The 18,111-nt window shown below is 42.9% G+C and overlaps 1 protein-coding gene across 1 annotated transcript in view; it reads left to right on the top strand.

The window, feature by feature from the left end:
• The first annotated feature begins 2,326 nt into the window (after positions 1–2,326).
• The window catches only part of LOC117223952 (uncharacterized), a 96,202-nt gene continuing 80,417 nt past the window's right edge, over positions 2,327–18,111 (top strand). The window contains exon 1 of the mRNA XM_076521705.1: positions 2,327–2,491. Coding sequence (XP_076377820.1) covers positions 2,351–2,491 — 141 coding nt within the window. The 5' untranslated portion in view covers positions 2,327–2,350. The remainder of the gene's footprint in view (positions 2,492–18,111) is intronic.

Below are 18,111 nucleotides of genomic sequence, written 5' to 3'. Positions count from 1 at the left end.
GTTCGTCCATGAAGTTCTTCTTTCATTCGGTCCTCCAGTAATTGCCACTATCCGACAGTTTAATATTTATGCATTTGCATAAACTGCACAATTCGAACACATTAAACTAAAAATTACATTTCTTTGCTTCCTTGTAAAGTCTTTTCTCTATCACAATTGAACAGATGTCTTTCAATACCGTGTAGTAATAGCTTTTTGCTCGTATAATGAATAAATAAATAAATAAAATTATTTTCCAACCAATTGTTCTCCTGCCTGCAATGTGCACTTCTAGAGTCATTCGTTACCTCGAATGAACAAAATTAAATAATCTTAGAAAATATTATTCGCTATTCTAAACACTGTACGACGCAACCATGCTTCTCAGAACAACGGTTCGACATAGTTCGCACCAGTTTCCAAGAAAAAGCGACACTAAGCAGTTTTCCGAAGCGACAAACGGTCCGTCGGCGCGGAATTCGACATTCCCGTCGGCGGAACATCGTTAGAGGGCAAGAGTTTCCGCAGGATTCCGCTCGAAGGTCGAGCAGACAATCGGAGCATAGTCGAAAGAGCGTGGAATTTTTTTCGCAGCCCGCAGAAGGTCTCCTTCCGTCAATACTCCAATTTTTTTTGGCGCCTACAGACATTAGTCGGGACCTAATAGAGATCCAAGGCCGTGTCCTAACGATCGCCCCGATTTTTTTCTTCCCTTGTCGAACCGCGTCGCTCTGCAACAACGGTGGCCATCCTTCAGTTTTCGTCTCGACAGCGACTCGAGATGACGCGAATCGCGTATTTATCCTGCGGTGGATCGTGTGTGATCCGACGGCGCGTCGCGACGCCATTTTATCCTCTCGCGAGTGAACGGGAATGGCTGTCGAAGCTGAATCGGGAACAGACTTTCCGTGAGTTGTCATGAATAATTTATTGACAGCGATCGTTGCTGCTTCGTCGAAGAAAATATCGGGAACAACAAAGCGGAATTAATTAGGAGACAAACGATGTGTGCTGATAAAATACAGTGGAACGAATGCAACTGTGGCTTCGGTTTTATTAAACGTAATTTATGTACTACCTAATTGTGTCTGCGATTCTGCACTCGTAGAATTTACGCAAATAGATCGAATCGAATTTTTATTGTCCATTCGTCGAGGCAGTAAAGCTTCTGCTTGGGTTTCAATGCGGTTTCGGATATTTTATAGTTCAGCGAGTATTTTCAAGCACCGGCAACGGAATTTTAAAAGCTCGGATAAATTATTCACGGTTTTTTAGTCGACCGTTTTCGATTGCCGATTCGCGAGCGCGTGTTCACGTTTTCCTTAGGCGCGTTTCTTAACGACCGACGTTGTGAAACTGTTAATGAGCGTCTTGAATACGAAGACGTCTGGAAGTCTTGATTGAGTCTTATCTAGACGAGTTTATAACTTAATTTTTTGGAAACTTGTTCCTCGAGCCTATTTCTTTCCTGTAACTCAGATTACGTTTACAGGAAATTGCTCCTTTTTACAGACAATTAAATAGGTACTCGGCAGGATCCGCTGCCTTTTCCTGTTTCTTTTCGAAACACCGAAAGAAAAATTCCGAGCCTCGAAGGAATTTAATGGTAGTTACAGCGGTTCGTAACTCGAGATTTGACACGGCACTAATATTCTAACCTCATCGAATCCTCTGAATCTCAGAAGATAATTCGATAAATAATACCATCGATGCTTCATGTACGCAAACACGCATCCCCGTATCAATTTAAAAACCGTTATTCTAGCACATAAAATTTACAACTCGAACATACGAGCCATGAATCCCAGATAAATTAAATCCAAGCTATTCGAAAACGGCGTTCATTTCCTCGTGGAAGCGGATCAAACAATTAGACCACGGATTTTATGCCAGCCATCCCGATCTCCTGAAAATATCGGCATAGAAAAGAATTTCGAAACTCCGTACAATAAGATTATCGAATATAATAAATTAGCTAAACATTTATGCTTTAAAGATCCTCTACCGGCAATTGATTAAGAATCGGCTCCGCAGCTAGTTGTCACGCCGCTCTCCGAGACAAGTCCCCGGCAACTCAATTAAATCAGCGACGCAACAATTTCATCATCGACGCGAGTAACAAGTCCGCACGAATGCCGGCCATTAAACATAATAATAAATCTCGGAATATATAAACAGCTCACGGCTGAATCCTCCGCGTAGCGAGCCGGAGTGAGACAGACCTATTTTTCGAATCTGTAATTTGATTACCATATTCAACGTCAAAGTGTTTCTGCCTTTCCGCGCGTCGTTATTACAATATTCACGAACGCGCGCGAACGGTAATGCAGTCGTTGCGCCGTCGAAACGTTAACAGCGCCGCAGATACTGCATGCGTGCAACGAGAAGTCGGAGGACGGAGCGAGGAGGCACGGTGACTTTAAACGTGTGTCATTTTTGTCCGCAGGTTTCCCCATGTGGCGAAGAAGAGTTATCACTATTCATTCACCGCCCCACCTACGGCCCATCGAAGGTGAGTGCGTACACAATAAAGGATAATTTACAGCTGGTCTCGCGCAAACCCAGTCAAACAGAGCGAGACAGAGATGGGAGGAGAGGACGATACTTAATTGCGTAGGAACCAGTCGAACGCGGCCTTAACGAACGTCTAACGAGTGAGAAACACGCGAGATACGCGGGATCAGAGGGTTCGATAAATCGGCATTCGATAATTACCGGGCGTATTGTTTATTAATAAGCGCGGACCGTTCGCCGTGGCGAAATTGCTCCCAATTAATTAACACGGAATATAGTCGCGCTCGTTTCTCTCGCCGAAACGCGATCTCCGGACACTTATATGGCCGCTCTCAGCCTTTTTGTACGAGCCTCGCGCAGAGTTACGATTTCGTGGGCGGTGATGGTTCGCTCGACGAGATTCTAGCTCCTTTGAGAAAAATCCGGGAAGAGGTGAACCGTTAATTACTCTGCACCCTGAAGCGTCCGAACGGCACTTCTTCGACAGAACATTCTTACGGAGCTCAGGACTTGCGTCCTTAATCCGTGAATATATTTCCTGTTCGTCTCGGATGTCGATGTTTTATGTAGTAACAGCTGCAACGCTATTTTTATTTATCTGAAAATATATATAATATATTATAATAAATATATATATTATATATATAATATAATATATCGAATCGAAGTTATCTACTCGAAAACGCTTCTAATTATTTCTTCTCTGAGCGAAGTACTTTCCAAAGCTGCATTACAAAAACGCGTTTCACAATTTATTTAATTTAATTTATTTAGCTTAAAATTCAATATAATAATAATAATAATGGTAATAATAATAGAATATTAATAAGAATGAAAACAATGATGTATAAACTGCAGATTGTATGCATTTATGAACGAACAAATATTATTCTATTATTCTATTTCACTATTCTTCACAAAGCTAACGACGCGATTTAATAAATAATACAATCGTACGTACGTCGGAAAAAAAATTGAACGAAGCAGAACAAAATCTCCATTTCTGTTTACTAGGATAGATCCCATAATAAAAACGCACGCTTTTTTCCCAACAGAGTTTGCTTTAATGAATAACAGTCGACAGAGACGGCATTTTTCGCCGAGGGAAGCGGTTCGAAAGGGTGAACTTTATTGAAATATTCCGCGTTAAAGGGGTGTTTTCGAAGCGTGCGACCGTCGCGGGCAGATTAGGCACGTATCGTTTGCGGATTCTGTAAACCGCTGCGAACGAACGGTTTCTCAGGCACGGTGGCAGCGGTATCGTCGCGTTCCGCTGCATGCCGCTCATTAAACGCGAATTTGTCGACGTCGTTCGTCGTAAATCTGTTTCGACGTAAACGCACTGCTCGGCCCGAGCCGTGCATTACGTCCCCGGCATGATTAACACGCGTATCGTAAAATTCTAGCGGCGAGCTAGCGCGACGACAGCGGTCCCGGCTACGTCGACCGTCGACCGTTCCGTGTCCGACGGACTCGGAACGCTTGAAACGGCCAACGGAAGCGACTCTTCAGCTTTTCTCATTTTGAATGACGGACTGGCGTTATTTTCCTACCGTGTGTTTCCATTTCGATGCTTCGTTCAAGACGTCGAGAACATTCATTGGAATTTTACGCGATTGTTAAATGCGAGGCTTTAACAGTAGGGTTGCAAAACCGTCGAAATGACGGGTCCCAAATTGAATTTACGATTATTGAGATCACACGGATACATTTATGAGAAATTTATGTAATGTTACCTATGCAAATATTACATATATTACAGTAACGATCGCGAAAGCTTCGAATAAATAAATAAATATGGAAACCTGGGAAATCTACGTAAACGTAGCGTTAAACAAAAATTCTGCAAGATTTTTTCGACTTTCTTCATTGCAATTTTGTATTTGTTCTATTGATTTTTGTCACGAACGCACAAAGTCTGCTGGCTTCTAATGACTCATTCTTTGGAAAGATGTGTTTGCAAGGAATGTTTACTGCATTTTCTTGTCAGGAAACTGTATTCTAGATTAGCTGATTAAGAAGATACGTATGCAACCATCTTGGCTTATGAGAATGATTTGATAGATATTTTTGGCACCGTATATTCGATCATCTGATTTACCTCCATTTTTGGGGGGATAACTTTCAAGCTTTAGATTTATAGAAATCTTTGACAAGCTATATATCACTGAATACATCAGCGAGTTAAGGAAATGTTTCCTGTATTGCCCCTACGTTTACGAAAGTTTCGTTTTATTATCCGTGTGCAACGATGGGTATTACGGAGATGTTCACACGTGGTTTGTTTGATGGGGCCATGAAATTCACGTGTTCTCCATCCCTTATGGTTAATTCAACTAATAGAGATCGGCGGTTCTTCCATGCTGCCGTCAGCTATGCTTTGTTCTGCGATAAGGTTAGAATTATATCCTTAATTAGGGACGAGTTCATTAATCCTATCGACCTAATTCACGTGAAGTGACCAATGCTCTTTAAGAATTTAAGATAAAAATCTATTAAACAATAACGTGTTTAATACTATACTACTTTATTCTGTACTTTAACGCTAAAGTCTAAAGACTGTAACCAAATATTTATTACTTGAAATAAAGCAGAGCCGTCTCTTTAAAAAAATTAATTGTGAAAAATTCGGAGATCTTGTGCTGCTGTCATTTAGTCAAATTTGAGTAAAGTTATACCGTTTTAAGAAGTGCTGATTCAGTTTTGCTCCTCACTGTATCATCGAATAAATATTTTGAGTGTATAGGGGGATGGAGGGATGGATCTCGTTCGCGAGAATTCTCGTATCGAAATTCCTTCCGACCCTTTGTGGTTCGATTTCCGACTGTCTGGTTCGGTCCAGGGGGAGGCGACTCGGTTCCCCCTCGTGGCCGAAGGAGTGGAGCAAACAGGTCCGCGAAATCGAGCACATGTGCCTAACCGTAAATTTGCAGGGACACACCTTCAAGGGTTTAGGGTTCCAAATAAGGGCTGCTGGAATATCGTATTAGTCAGTGCGTTATGTTCTACGGAAGAGTCAGGTCGTGTCACGCGTGCCGGGATTTCTTCTGGTTTCTTCTTTTGTGAATATTAAACAAAGCGAATCGACAATCCTCGATTTTTTCTTCCGTGAACTTTCGGTCGAAAAATTTTTCATCGTTTGTGAAGTGTGGAAGACTATCGAACGATGTCTGGCGATGGCAAAAATGATACTAAAGGTAAACAAAAAAATTTCACTTTGTTAAAATCTTGTAATTGATACAAATTTAACTTTTGGCTGTGAGAAAGTTTCTAAGGTGATTTGTTCTTGAGTTTGTGTAAGTGTTCTCGGGGATTTTTCGTTCGAAATACAATGTGTAGTTTGGTAAAAAATCTGTTAGACAAGAGTCCGCATATTTAGTCAACCCTTTGCTTTGTAACATCGTGTCAGAGTCGTGATAAAGATTTTGAACAGAATCAACTATAAGTAGATATTATTCATATATTTTAAATTGAAATAATGATTAAAAAATCTAAATTATTATTCAATTGTCTTACTTTCGTATGAATATATTAACTTCAAATAAGTTGTAATTGGTAAACAGCGGATTTTATACATTTATCGCAAAAATTGATGAGAAAATTACAAAATAGCAAAAATGTTCGAATAATTTGAGAACACTGTTATAATATTTCCAATTGATTAAAACTATAAAAAGAAGAAATACATCATTATTCGGCTCTAGTTTCGTGCAATCGCTGAACAAAATTTTCGTTTTGTATAAAGTTCCGCTGTTTAGTAATTAGCGCAGAGATGAAAAAAAAATCGTAGACCATGAAATTAATAGTAAATGCAATAGTAACCAGCTGCACAACCTAGACAGTCCGAGCAAATATTTGTTTACCCCTAAATCATCGAGACGTGCAAGAAAGATCGTAATATGATCGAGGTAGTTCGAAAGCAGCGTGATAAGCTGACACGGTTTATTTATAGCCAGTCGTATCTTCTTCCCTCCTCGATTCATTAAATTAATCCCCCGTGCCCCCGCAGCGATATGACGCATCAACTATTATCCAGAAAAGCTGTGCGGGCTGGGTGTTGCATAAACAACAAGATACAACCATGAGAAAAATGATTCCCAGCGAACCGCTAATTAAACTTTGATAGCCACTGTTATCGATCGTCAGCCAATGATCGCGTGCTCTATACGCCGATCTTTAGAGAGTTTATGTTCCTGCATGCCTAAAATGGAAAAGCGTAAATGTGGAGCTAGATTGTGGAAATATCGTTCTAGGATCAAATTCTTGATCTTCATCCCGATGCTTCTGATCCACCAGAATAATATCAGATATTAATGCAGTTTTCTGGTACTTGTACAAAATTCTGTTTTATTTACTATTTATCGCAGATTAATTTAACAATATATATATATTTTATATATTATATTTTATATTTTATTAATTATATTTTATAGTTCGAAAAATTCCTAAACGAAACCAAGTTATAAATCAACTGAAATATAAAATATTTTGCACGAAGATCGGCATTGATCGATCACTTCACTCACGACCATCTCTGGCGTATCACGGCCGACATAGTTTCGCAACATATTTTCCAGGGACCCAGAATTTTGACAAAGACCATAAGGTTTACGTCGAAGTTTCTGAAAGGACCAGACGGTCCCGCAAAACGTTCGGAAGAGAAAATGGCGGTGATCGGGGCTTTCGGCCGCGCGTCGAGCGATGTTCGCCGTCGAGTTCGGTAAATCGGTGCCAGCCGAGCCGACCGGCGATTGCAAAACTACTGATTTGTTGCATGCATCGCGTCGTAAAACCGGCTCGGAAAAAAAAATCCTCCGGCAGCGGGCTGCCTTCCAATATTTACGAGCTAGCGTGTGCGCGATTGTATAAAATCCCGGTTTCGCGTACCCGAGCAAATTGCATTTTTCTTCTTTCCGCCTCTCCGCCGCGCCGAAGCCGAAGCCGAGCGGACCGAGGCGGAGAGAAACGTGTGCGCGCGAGCCAACAACCCTCTCCGGCTTCCACGGGTGTGTGCCTCGCTTTCGACGAATCGACGAGCTTACGGAGGCTTTTCATTGCTTCTTCCAGGGGAAGGAAGTGCTGAGACATCGGTCATGCGAGCTTTAATGCGTTAGTAAAATTTGTAACCCCCCCTCGTATTGTTTAGCGATTCCTTCGTCCGATGGGGTGAACGCTCCGAGACGACAGTTTCGACGAGCTGTTTTTGGGAATTGTTCTTTGGAATTTGCTCAGGATTTCCTTGGCAAGCTAAATTATCGTGTCACTTGTCTGAAATCTACAGAGACGTTTTTCACTGTTGTGAATATCGTTTTCTTTTTATTCAAAAAATACAGCTTTGGACATCTAGGTCTTATAAATCTCCGATACAAAAATTTGTTATCTTGGTTTTCAGTCGAAAATATGTGTAATATAATATGAAAGATGTGAGAAGCGAGACATTTGTACAAATAAGTAGTGCGTAAATCTTTGGACGTTTTTGTTATGCAGTGGATGCTTTTACATATAGCGTAGAGTACAATATGTTCCGTGTTCGTAGAATATTGGTAACAATACTACAACTCAGATCTTCATCTATCTATGTCCTCTTATCTATGCATATTTTGTGTCCTAAACCTGTTCGTTCGATAACGAGTTCATAAATATGTTCATTTTCATAAACATATTCATTTTTCCTGCTATAATCTAAGAATTCTTATTATTCTCTCTCTCTCTCTCCATATTCATAGTCTTCGTGAAATAGTATAAACGGTGTCAACCGAGTTGCACTAATTTTCCAACGATTGAACCGACAAGACTGTTAATGATAAAACATAAAATAGAATGCAAGAGAACGAAACGTAAGAAATATAGGAAGAAGATGGAAGCCGAACGTGTACGCTTCAGATAGCATCAGCCAATCCAATCACATTATCCACTATCTAATTTGTAGAATGGGATCTTTCTGAGGGTAGTTCTGGAAGATTAACATCCGCGCGGTGTAACTATGAGGAATGAGATCTCGGTGTTGCGGATTCCGCGGTACGGAGAACGTGTCTCTAGCCACTAAAATACCAGCCGGACCATGATCCCCCATTTCCGCGGACCGCGAGTATCAGAACGAAGAGCGGAAAGCAGAATTCCGTGGCGTGACACGCGTGTGCTCTCAGGGATAGAGAGTGTCGAGCAGCGGCGACCATTATTTACGGCTTTGTGCGCGCGCGAGAGACGCGCTCGTTTTATAAAGGCGATAAAGGCGAGGCGAGCCTTGCGTTGTCGTTGTCGTTGTCGTTGTCGTTGCGTCGTCGTCGATGTCGTTGTCCGTCGCGTGAGAAAGGTCGTAGCGTTGTAGTTCGAACTGGTGCGAGTCGCTCTGTAAACGGATATTTGCTTCCTAGTATCAAATTTCGGATAATCAAATTGTTCGAACCTGCCTGAATTCAGAATTTATTGCAGCAAACTGCAGCCTAGATATATTCGGAGAAAAAAATAGCTCTGGACACTGCACTCGTTGAGGACAAATTTTTAAACTGTGGTAGATAGATTGTGTCAGTGTCTATGTTTCAATATGGAGTAATGCAGAGTTTCGAAATTGATCACAGAAATTCTAAAAAATCTATTTTGTATGTTTATACACATTATAAGTCACGTTCAAAAAATATTGGAGGAGAGTAGAGATTTATGAATTATTTTGAAGAATGAGAGGGATGGTTGAAGTATGAGTGGTCTCGATGTATGCTGAGGTTTCTATTTGTTAAGAAATTATTTTTTTTTGGTGGTAGACCGAGCGATTATAATAGACTTTTAATAGAAAATAGAAATTTTAAATTATAATAGATATTTAATAGAAATTTAAATGTATCGATTTCAAATGAGAATAATATTAATCATAGTGAATTTTTGTTATAAATTTGAATTGTAATAGATATCTAATAGAAGTTGTGCAATAGAAATTTTTGAAGATAGTTTAAATAGAAGCTTAAATGTTAGTAGAACGAAAGCTACAAAATCGTGTATCAAGAAAGGTAAAAAGGCATTCCACTCGAAAGCTGGACCCTTTCCGCGGGATCCGCGTTTCTTTGCTGTGTCCACGCTGAAAGCGCATTCGTCGCGGGCATTCGCGCGTGTCCCGTGATCCCGGGGCCCTGCCCGTACCCACGGACGGCTATCATAAAGCCATTAACTTTATTATACCGAGTCATTAACTTAAATATTACGACTCACGTGTCGCGGGGCTTCGGCTCGTCTGATTTATCGTCGAGCGGCCGCAGTCGACTCTCTCGGTTCTTACCATCTTATACCGACGCGACGCGACGTTCACCTGTTCGGGGCCTGTTCTGGGCCAATTCTTGCCCAGATGGAAAGGAATCCTCGTTGCTCGCTTCGTTGCTGCTCAAGGCTCCGTTTGCGCAACCCTTGAGCATTACGATCGCGAGAAATCCGCGTTTTCAACGGAAAACGTGTGCTACCTTTGCACGCGATTTCTTAATTTGCACTTAGTTCGCGAGCCTCTCGGCACCGTTCCGGCCAATTGATACTTGCGATTGAGTATGATAGTTGTTAGACTCTATTCTGTACATATTTTCATCGGTATGTAAAGTAGTGGAGCACTTTGAATGGGACATGAATGGGACACTTTTATTTACGACTGCGTAACAAAAAAAGCTAAACGACCTATCCAATTGTAGTTTGAAACATTCGAAAGATCGGTCTTTTTACTGTTAGAATGCACAGGGTCAATGAGCTTCTCCTACGTTGATTTGCTTTATTTTTAATTTCTTTACAACGTGTATTTTGTTCCATTCGTAAAACGGTCGCATTGAATCATGAATGGGACAGTGTTACAAAATAAAGTAAACTTGGTATTAATCTTATGACTACTGTTTTTTTTATTCATTGTAAATAGATATGATATTATATGCTAATCTTAAATTATATAGATCTTCCTTACATGTTTGGGTTAATATCTGGTCAACATTAGGCTAATATTTTAGTATTTTGTGACAAAAAATAATCTTTTCGATGAAAAGAAACTGAAAGAAATTAACAAAAATTTCTGGATAAAAATATCTTATTTATTTATTCATCGTTAGGCGAGTTACAAAATACACGACCATCATTTCTTCGACATTTTATTATTTCCTATTCGCTAGCATCGAGAAAAAGACACCAAGTTTTCGGTCGATTTAATATCACTGGCTGCGTGTAATTCGAAACGAGATCGCAACGAAAATTTGAAAGGGCTTCGAGACAATTTGACCCCGCGGCAAAACGGTAGGAACTCTGGAACAGTGTCACTAAGGTAGCGCGAGAGAACGCGCGCAAATTCCGTTCGATTTTCGCGCTGACTTCATCGCCGATGTTATGGCGAAGCGTTACGAAACTCGCGGCACGCAGCATCGTATAACACTTTCATCTGTAACTGTCGGGAAACGTATCCGATACTTCAAATCCTGAATCGACCAGGGTCACTTCGGGGCCCCGTAGCTTCGTCTTCTCTCTGCTTTGAATTCCGTGGCTACGTTTCGCAAAAACTGTACGGGCGATATATCAAAGAGGGACGGAATGGACGACGGTATTCTAGAAGAGCGGTCAGAGCGAGAAAAAGAGAAAAAAAGAAGAGAGAGAGAGAAGGAGAGAGAAAGAGAAAAAGAGTGAGAGAACCGTGGATCGAGGACGGCGGTCGAGGGGGAGCGAGGGGTGGAAAGGGTTCGGGCGCAGCGAGATTTTATATGAGTTTCGGGATTTGAAATGAGGATTTACGGGCGGAGGAGGCAACATTGTTTCAAATAAGACGTCTCGGCCTCTCCTTTGCCGTCGTCCGTCCACCTTGGAGGTAACGCACGTCTGTCTGGGTTCCAGAAAAAAAAGAAATTGGGATCACGATGGGGAGTCGCGCAGAAGGCCGCGTTCACCGAGAGTATAATGAAACGGTCTGTAATGGACGGGTATCCACGGCTTAACAGACCGCCGATATTTTTCTGCAGATCGACTTTGCTTTGCGGTACCGGGAAAAACACGGCGAAACCATTGGCTGCCGCTGCAAACGATTCTTCCGATAAATAAATAGCGATGTTTTCGAGATTCGAATATTTCTGAAAATACAGGGTAGACAATATTCTCGTCTATTTTTACAGCGTTAGTTCTGCCGTTAGGAAAGCGCGCGTAGAACTGTACCACAGTCTCTGTTTTATGTTCTTTTTATTTTATGGTGTAGAGAATTCGAGGTAGAAATTTTTATTCGCTGGGAGAGCTGTAAAAACGGATTAAATTCTATTCGCGGTAACGTATTTCTCTTTTCGCTGTGAACGTGTCGCGTCGATCGACGCAATTTATTGGCTGGATCTAAAAAAGAAAAATTACAATAATTTCAGTTTTTGGCGAAGAATAGATGAGATGGTGCAAGTAGCTTTAACAGCAACTGCGCGAAGGACACGAGTGCACCGATGAAAAAAAGTCTGCAGCTAATGTCTTCATTGCGTAGTGATAGTGTTTATTTCGCAGAGGCGAGGTTAGACCGGTCAATTTACCTCGTCCGATAACGATCTTATTACCGCGGTAACTAGAATAATACCCGTAATAATTGCAGCAAAAAAATTAGCAGTATATCATCGTAACACGTAATGAAACATTGAAGTACCGCGGGTCGCATAAACGAAAGTATACATATACGTAACATGGATCGTATCGCAGTGACCGTGTAGTGGAACATAATTTATTGTCGTTTAGTTCATAAACGCATCATAGCGAGGATGGACGCACGACATGGCTTGTCGAGATTGTAATCTCCATTTATGAATAACTTTTACCCGAGAGTGTTCTGCTTTGATCGTGCAATCTGAGGAACAGTGTAGGATACTTTCACCTAAGTCTATTGTTTTGACAATAAATAGATCGAACTGCGACAGTTCTTCTAAATTTCAAGCCACACGAAGACTAAGTTACACGATAGAGAGGTACAGTCTTCGCAAAGACATAATCATCCCCTAAGCTTTAATTAATAGAGAGAAAAGACCTCCGAAGAAGCAATCTTCAATGGGGTCCTGAGACACTATTGAGCCCAGTTTCATCAACTCCAGACTACTATCCACGACTCCGTTACGAAATACACACCCGGCAACAGCCGAAATCCTTCGAAAAGGCAACTTCAATGCAGATCCATTGACCTCGCAGGAAACGAAAGAAATACGAGTGAGATCTGCTGCGTGGCTTAAGAGGAACAGAAGCAGAGGCAGAAAAGGAGGAGACAAAGGAGGGAGAGGATCCCTTGATCCACGGTTCAGCGGGCCTATAAGCATATAGATGGAGATTAAGATCGAAATAAGACCGAGACGGAGCTGGTGCGCAGACACGAGCAGCCAAGCTGGAGAAGAGAAGTCTTCGAGTTCATCCTCCGGGCGAGCGAGGGAGAGGAACTGCGGCGAGAGGAGAGCCGGAGAGAGGGGAACCGGCGAGAAGAGAAAAATGGGTGGCGCAGGGGAGAGAGAGAGAAGGCCTAGGGGAAGAACTAACCCGAAGAGAGGGGCAAGGAGCCAGGGAATGGAAGCTGAAGAGACCGAGAGCCGACTCGGTAGGAGGGTTCAACTTCGATCCGGGTTGGTGTGTGCGCGCCTGCGAGTATGTAAATGGAGAATATTACAGGCGACGCGTGTTGGTGCGCGGCTTCGAAGTTCAGACAGGAGAAACCGTCGGCAGAGGAACAGACAGAGAGGGCGATAAGGTGATCGGCCGATCGCTAGCGCATGCGCCCCAACATCTTTATGAACTCGTTATTATAGCAACCAACGGATAATCAAAGAGCGGTTCCTATGCACGCTCCACGCTCGTTGTTAACGGTCTCTGCTTGTTTCTTCGGCTTCCTCCTCGAGCCCCGCTGGGCAATGCCTCGAACCCTGTCTTCTCATTCGGCTGGCTCCATTCGGAGACTTTTAGAAATTCGTTTCAATTTTTTGGCGATTTTTAAGATATTTCTTGGTTTTGGGAAGGCCATCTAAGTCTAGAACAGTGGACGACGGATCATTTTCACAACTGTCCTATTAAAGATGCTTATAACCATACTGTGCTTTATTCAGCAATTTTTCAAAACATATTTTTGAAGATATTTCTCGCAGACTTGTTAGTCTTTCTAATGTAACAACAATTTATTTTCTTGAATTGCCGAAAATTGATTAATTAAGTGCACGATTTAAATACTTCGAGTCAAAATTGACCTAGCCATCGGTTTGCAAGGGTTAAGATGAAAATTGATGGGGTAGGTTGGTAGGTCAAATTCTGTACTACATGAGAAGGTAAAAATATTTATGATCTATTTACTATAACAAAATCTATTTTCCTCCAGTCCCGGTTCCAAACAAAAATGCGATTTAATCCTCAGAAATTCGGAATTTTTCCTGGATTTATCAAAACTATGCAGTTGCTTCTCTCCAAGCACTGTCTGCACTCGCCGATGCTGCGAAGACACCCGGTGCATCGGCAGGATGCAGCAGCATCGTACGAGAGCATCAAGCTCCGACACTCTGGCGAAACAACCCCGAAACAAGACCGTAACGAGCACCCCCGTAACCCATGCGGGAACTTTCCGATCAGGCGTGCATTTAGACAGCGGCAAGATGGCGTCGGCCCGTTAAGGGAGCCCTTAATGAGGAAAGTTTTCATTACGCGAGGCATTTAAAATTAAGACGGTCTGCCTTGTCCGGGCATGGTTTCGTACCCAGAAGCATCTCGGTTCTCGCCGACTTCCTCGTAGCTACCGCGCACCCTTCGCCGTCCTTGTTTCCTCCACCCTAGCCGAACCTTCTTCTAACCCCCTCCTGCGTCGTGGTAGCGGTTTGATGCCCCGGCAGCGGCCATGTTCCCGTGCTGGAGGGTAGGGCGGAATTCCATTTCAAAGCAAAAAGGTCCCACGTGAGGGGAACACGCGCGCACACCCGGCTTTCCCGGTATTTCCTTGTACCCTGCTCGGAAATACCTCGGGGTGTCGTTGCTGCGACCACGTCGACGAGACCGCGAAAACTACCATGCATTTTTCACGTGCACCCTGTCAGACGGTGCTAGTTTCACCGTAGATAAGATCTTGTTAAGCGGGCGCTGGAAATATCCTGGCAATTTGCTTTTGTTCCATCCGATGGGAATTTTTGAGGTTCCGCATGGAAAATGTTACGTTCCTTCGTCGAGGCCTGTTAGAATCGGCAGCTGTTAATGTGAATATTCTCATTCGTCGTTAGCATAAAATATCTTCGAGAAGGTACGAAGACGTTGAGCGCATTTAATGTGAATCGTTCGATGTTTCTAGACTGTAAATCTTTATGCAATATTAAAATTATCTAAGTCAGTTGTAAGAAACAAAAATCAGATGAAAATGTCTTTCCTCTTCTAATTTGCATAAGTTGTACATCATATGAAAATATTCTCTAATTCATCTAATTTCTTGACAATTTTGTTGCCGATCTAGAAATTTCTTCCAAAAACGCGTAAAATTCACAGTCTAGTCGTTAGAATAAAATATCTTCATAGAAGTTTGAACACATTGAGCACACACAATTTTGTCTATTTCTTAAACAATCAATATACACAATCTTACTTTCAACGAATACGCGATGAGGTCAATAATTTTTGAGACTCTATTTGTCCATAAAATATTAAATGGCAATGTTACGTGCTCAAATATACTACAACACTTCTAACTTAAATGTTCCATCACATCGGTCAAGACACATATTTTTTCAGTCAAAAGTTCATCGGACTCTGCACGGTCAACGCAACTGTATTAACCACGTTACAATGACGGCGAATAATATCTGCGACTCCGTTGATTCTTCTCATACATGCATTCTTTTAAATGCTGTTTATATAAAATTCTACACAGCTACCAACACTCTACATACCTACGTATTGTAAACCAAATGATTTTCTCGCCCGCAAATAATTAAAACAAATCAAATGAGTTTTGCAAATTCCATCCATCAGAAGGAAAATCGACAGTAAAATCGACAGTAAAATTCGACGACTTTAATATAAAACAAACCGAAGCGTAGCACATACCATCGATTTAATGAATGAAAACTGTTTCAAATTGAGTGTTTAACGACAGCTGGACACCACAACATAATCGTTGCCGTTGAAACAAAGATGAATCGGCGAAATGAATGCCAGTCAAGTTCACCGTTAGCATCGCCGGTGGAAGCCGGCAGAAAAAAACGGCGTTCCCGATTCCACGGCGCGGTAATTGATTACACGCAGGTCGAGACGGCAGCAAGATTGGAAAAAGACGGCGAGCTGCTCTCGGCGCGGCGGTCGGGCGAGAGGCAGGAGAGGGTGGCAGGATGCAGGCGAAGGAACCGAGCTATCTAATGGATGCGAATATATCGCCGTAATAAATTTCGCAAAAAGCCGAGCAGGGAAGGGGGCAAGGGTTCGCTCGCTCGCTCGGTCAGTCAGCTCGGCTTCGCTCGCCGAAGGGCCTGCTTCTTGCACGCGCGAGCGAGCGAGGAGGAACGACGAAGAAAAGCCGAAGAAAAGCGGTCGAACGAGCATCCTACCGTGCCGGTCACGTTTCCGGTACGTGGCAGGTCGGCCATCTTTGACGAGCCTCGACCAATCCCGCGTCGGAGCTTCGTGGAGGGGCGAAAACTACCCTCGGCGACGGCTCCACCCCTGGAGCGTTCCTCCGACGGATCAATAGCGGAACGCCACCCCTGGCGAGCCACCTCCGCAACGCATCTTTCGAGGGGGAAACCACGGGGCTTTACCCGAGGCGACTTTAAAACGCGCCTGTTCGAGTGGAAATTGTATCGCTCCGGGGAAATGTTGCTTAAGCGTGTTCTCTCTTGCTCTCTCCTCTCTCTTTCTCTCTTTCTCGTTCTCTCTCGTTTTCCCCTTTTTTTGCTTTCTCTTCCCTTTCTTCCTCCTAGGGGCTGTTAAATTGTAATTCCCTTTGTCTGCGCCGCGGTCTTCCGATGGGACGAGGATTTGCGGATGAGAAGAGCACGAGGGGGTGGAGGGCGCCGACCGCAGGTGCTGCGAGAGGTCCTCGGGATCTCGAGGAATCAACGGCGCTCGAGAATTAAGACCGGGTTCGTTTCATGGCGTTTGCTTCGCGAGACGTGCTTCTATTTCCCAAGGAAAACTCGGCTTTCTTGGAGGTAGCTGGAGAATTGGCAGAAAAAGTTCAGGTCTTATAACCTTTGACACGAGGTCGAGAGAAGCGGAACTCTTGTTTGCAGGGTTTCGGTGTTCGTGTATGCTTTGTGTCCACAAATGATTAAGCAGCAAATCCAAGGGATACAAGCATCGTTTCGAAGATCATCCTCTATGTATACATCTTATTAATACAGAAATGGCTTGTTCCTAAGACAAAAAGGAGACAAACATCCTGGAAAGCTCAGAAAATGTAGTAGTACAAAGGTGCGAGGATTTAGAGAGTGTGCAGGAAAAATTGAAGTTTCTTAATATTTGACAAACAAGGTGTTTGAGATAAGAGGAAGAGTTGTTTGCGAAGTTTGAGTGCCTGATCCTAGGCAAATATTGATGTTCCTCTAGGCTTTGCTGACTTCTTGTGTCCACAAATGATTAGACAGCAAATTCGAGCTGAAACACAAGTTTCGTTTCGAAGGGTATCTCCTCTATGTATACATCCTCTTAGTACGAAAATAAATTGGCTCGTTCCGAGAACAAAAAGGTGTCAAACGTCGGGAAAAAATAAAAATTTCAATGGTTTAACGTTTGAAAAATGAGCTGGAAGAGTTGGAGCTTCGGATCATATAAATCGAGTGTCCCCCTGTAACGTTTACTTCGAATAAAAATATATTGCCTCGTTCTGAAGTGCAAAAACGAGCGAAACGACTGCAAAAATCATAAATTCCGTAGCTCGTGCTTTTCGGAAAGAAAGGATGGGTGCGTGCGATCGGAACGTGGCGAGCCCGCGGAGGAAATTTTCATCACGGCCAACGAGCGGAACGCGGCGTAATCGGACGCGGCGAGTCGTCCGCATAATTTCTGATCGTTAAGCGTGTCCGCGGCTCGCGCGTCAGACACGCGGCGCAATCGGAACTAATGGCAAGGGCATTAGCGACGAATTGTCAGAGAGAGAGCTATACACGGACGATATAACGTTGAGAGACCATAAACTGCTCGTACCGACCTCCTCGTTGCGCACTTACGTTGCAGATAGGCTGCGGTTCGCGCAGACAGTGTCGTCCCGTTCGACGGTGTCCGTGCATGTCGAATATTCGTGGACACCTGTGCCACGCGTCTCGGACCCACAAATTACCATGGGCTCTCCCTGACATCGTCAAGGTGTTTAATGATTTCCTGGCTGTTAGCCCGAGCTTGTACTACACGACGGACAATGGCGCGAATATGAAACCACGAGGAGGCGACGTCGTCGTCTTCGCCGTCCCCCGAAAGCAATTCGTCGTTTCGACTCGATTTTTTCTAATGGAATCGCGGAAAATGGAATTACAAGATTTTATTTAGTAGATCGCCATTGGATTGTTCAGTCTTATATATTTATAGTTAAACAATTTTCTAAACGGCTGGCCTGAGAAAGATGAACCACTTAGCTGTTGCCCATCCCTTTGAAAAAAGAGTTACTGTAATATTTTTGTATTTAATAACATATCATTTAATAGAGAATATCAAAGT

The sequence above is a fragment of the Megalopta genalis genome, chromosome 5 (genome assembly GCF_051020955.1).
Source record: "Megalopta genalis isolate 19385.01 chromosome 5, iyMegGena1_principal, whole genome shotgun sequence".
Classification (NCBI taxonomy): domain Eukaryota; kingdom Metazoa; phylum Arthropoda; class Insecta; order Hymenoptera; family Halictidae; genus Megalopta; species Megalopta genalis.
This window is presented reverse-complemented; position numbering and strand designations above follow the sequence as displayed.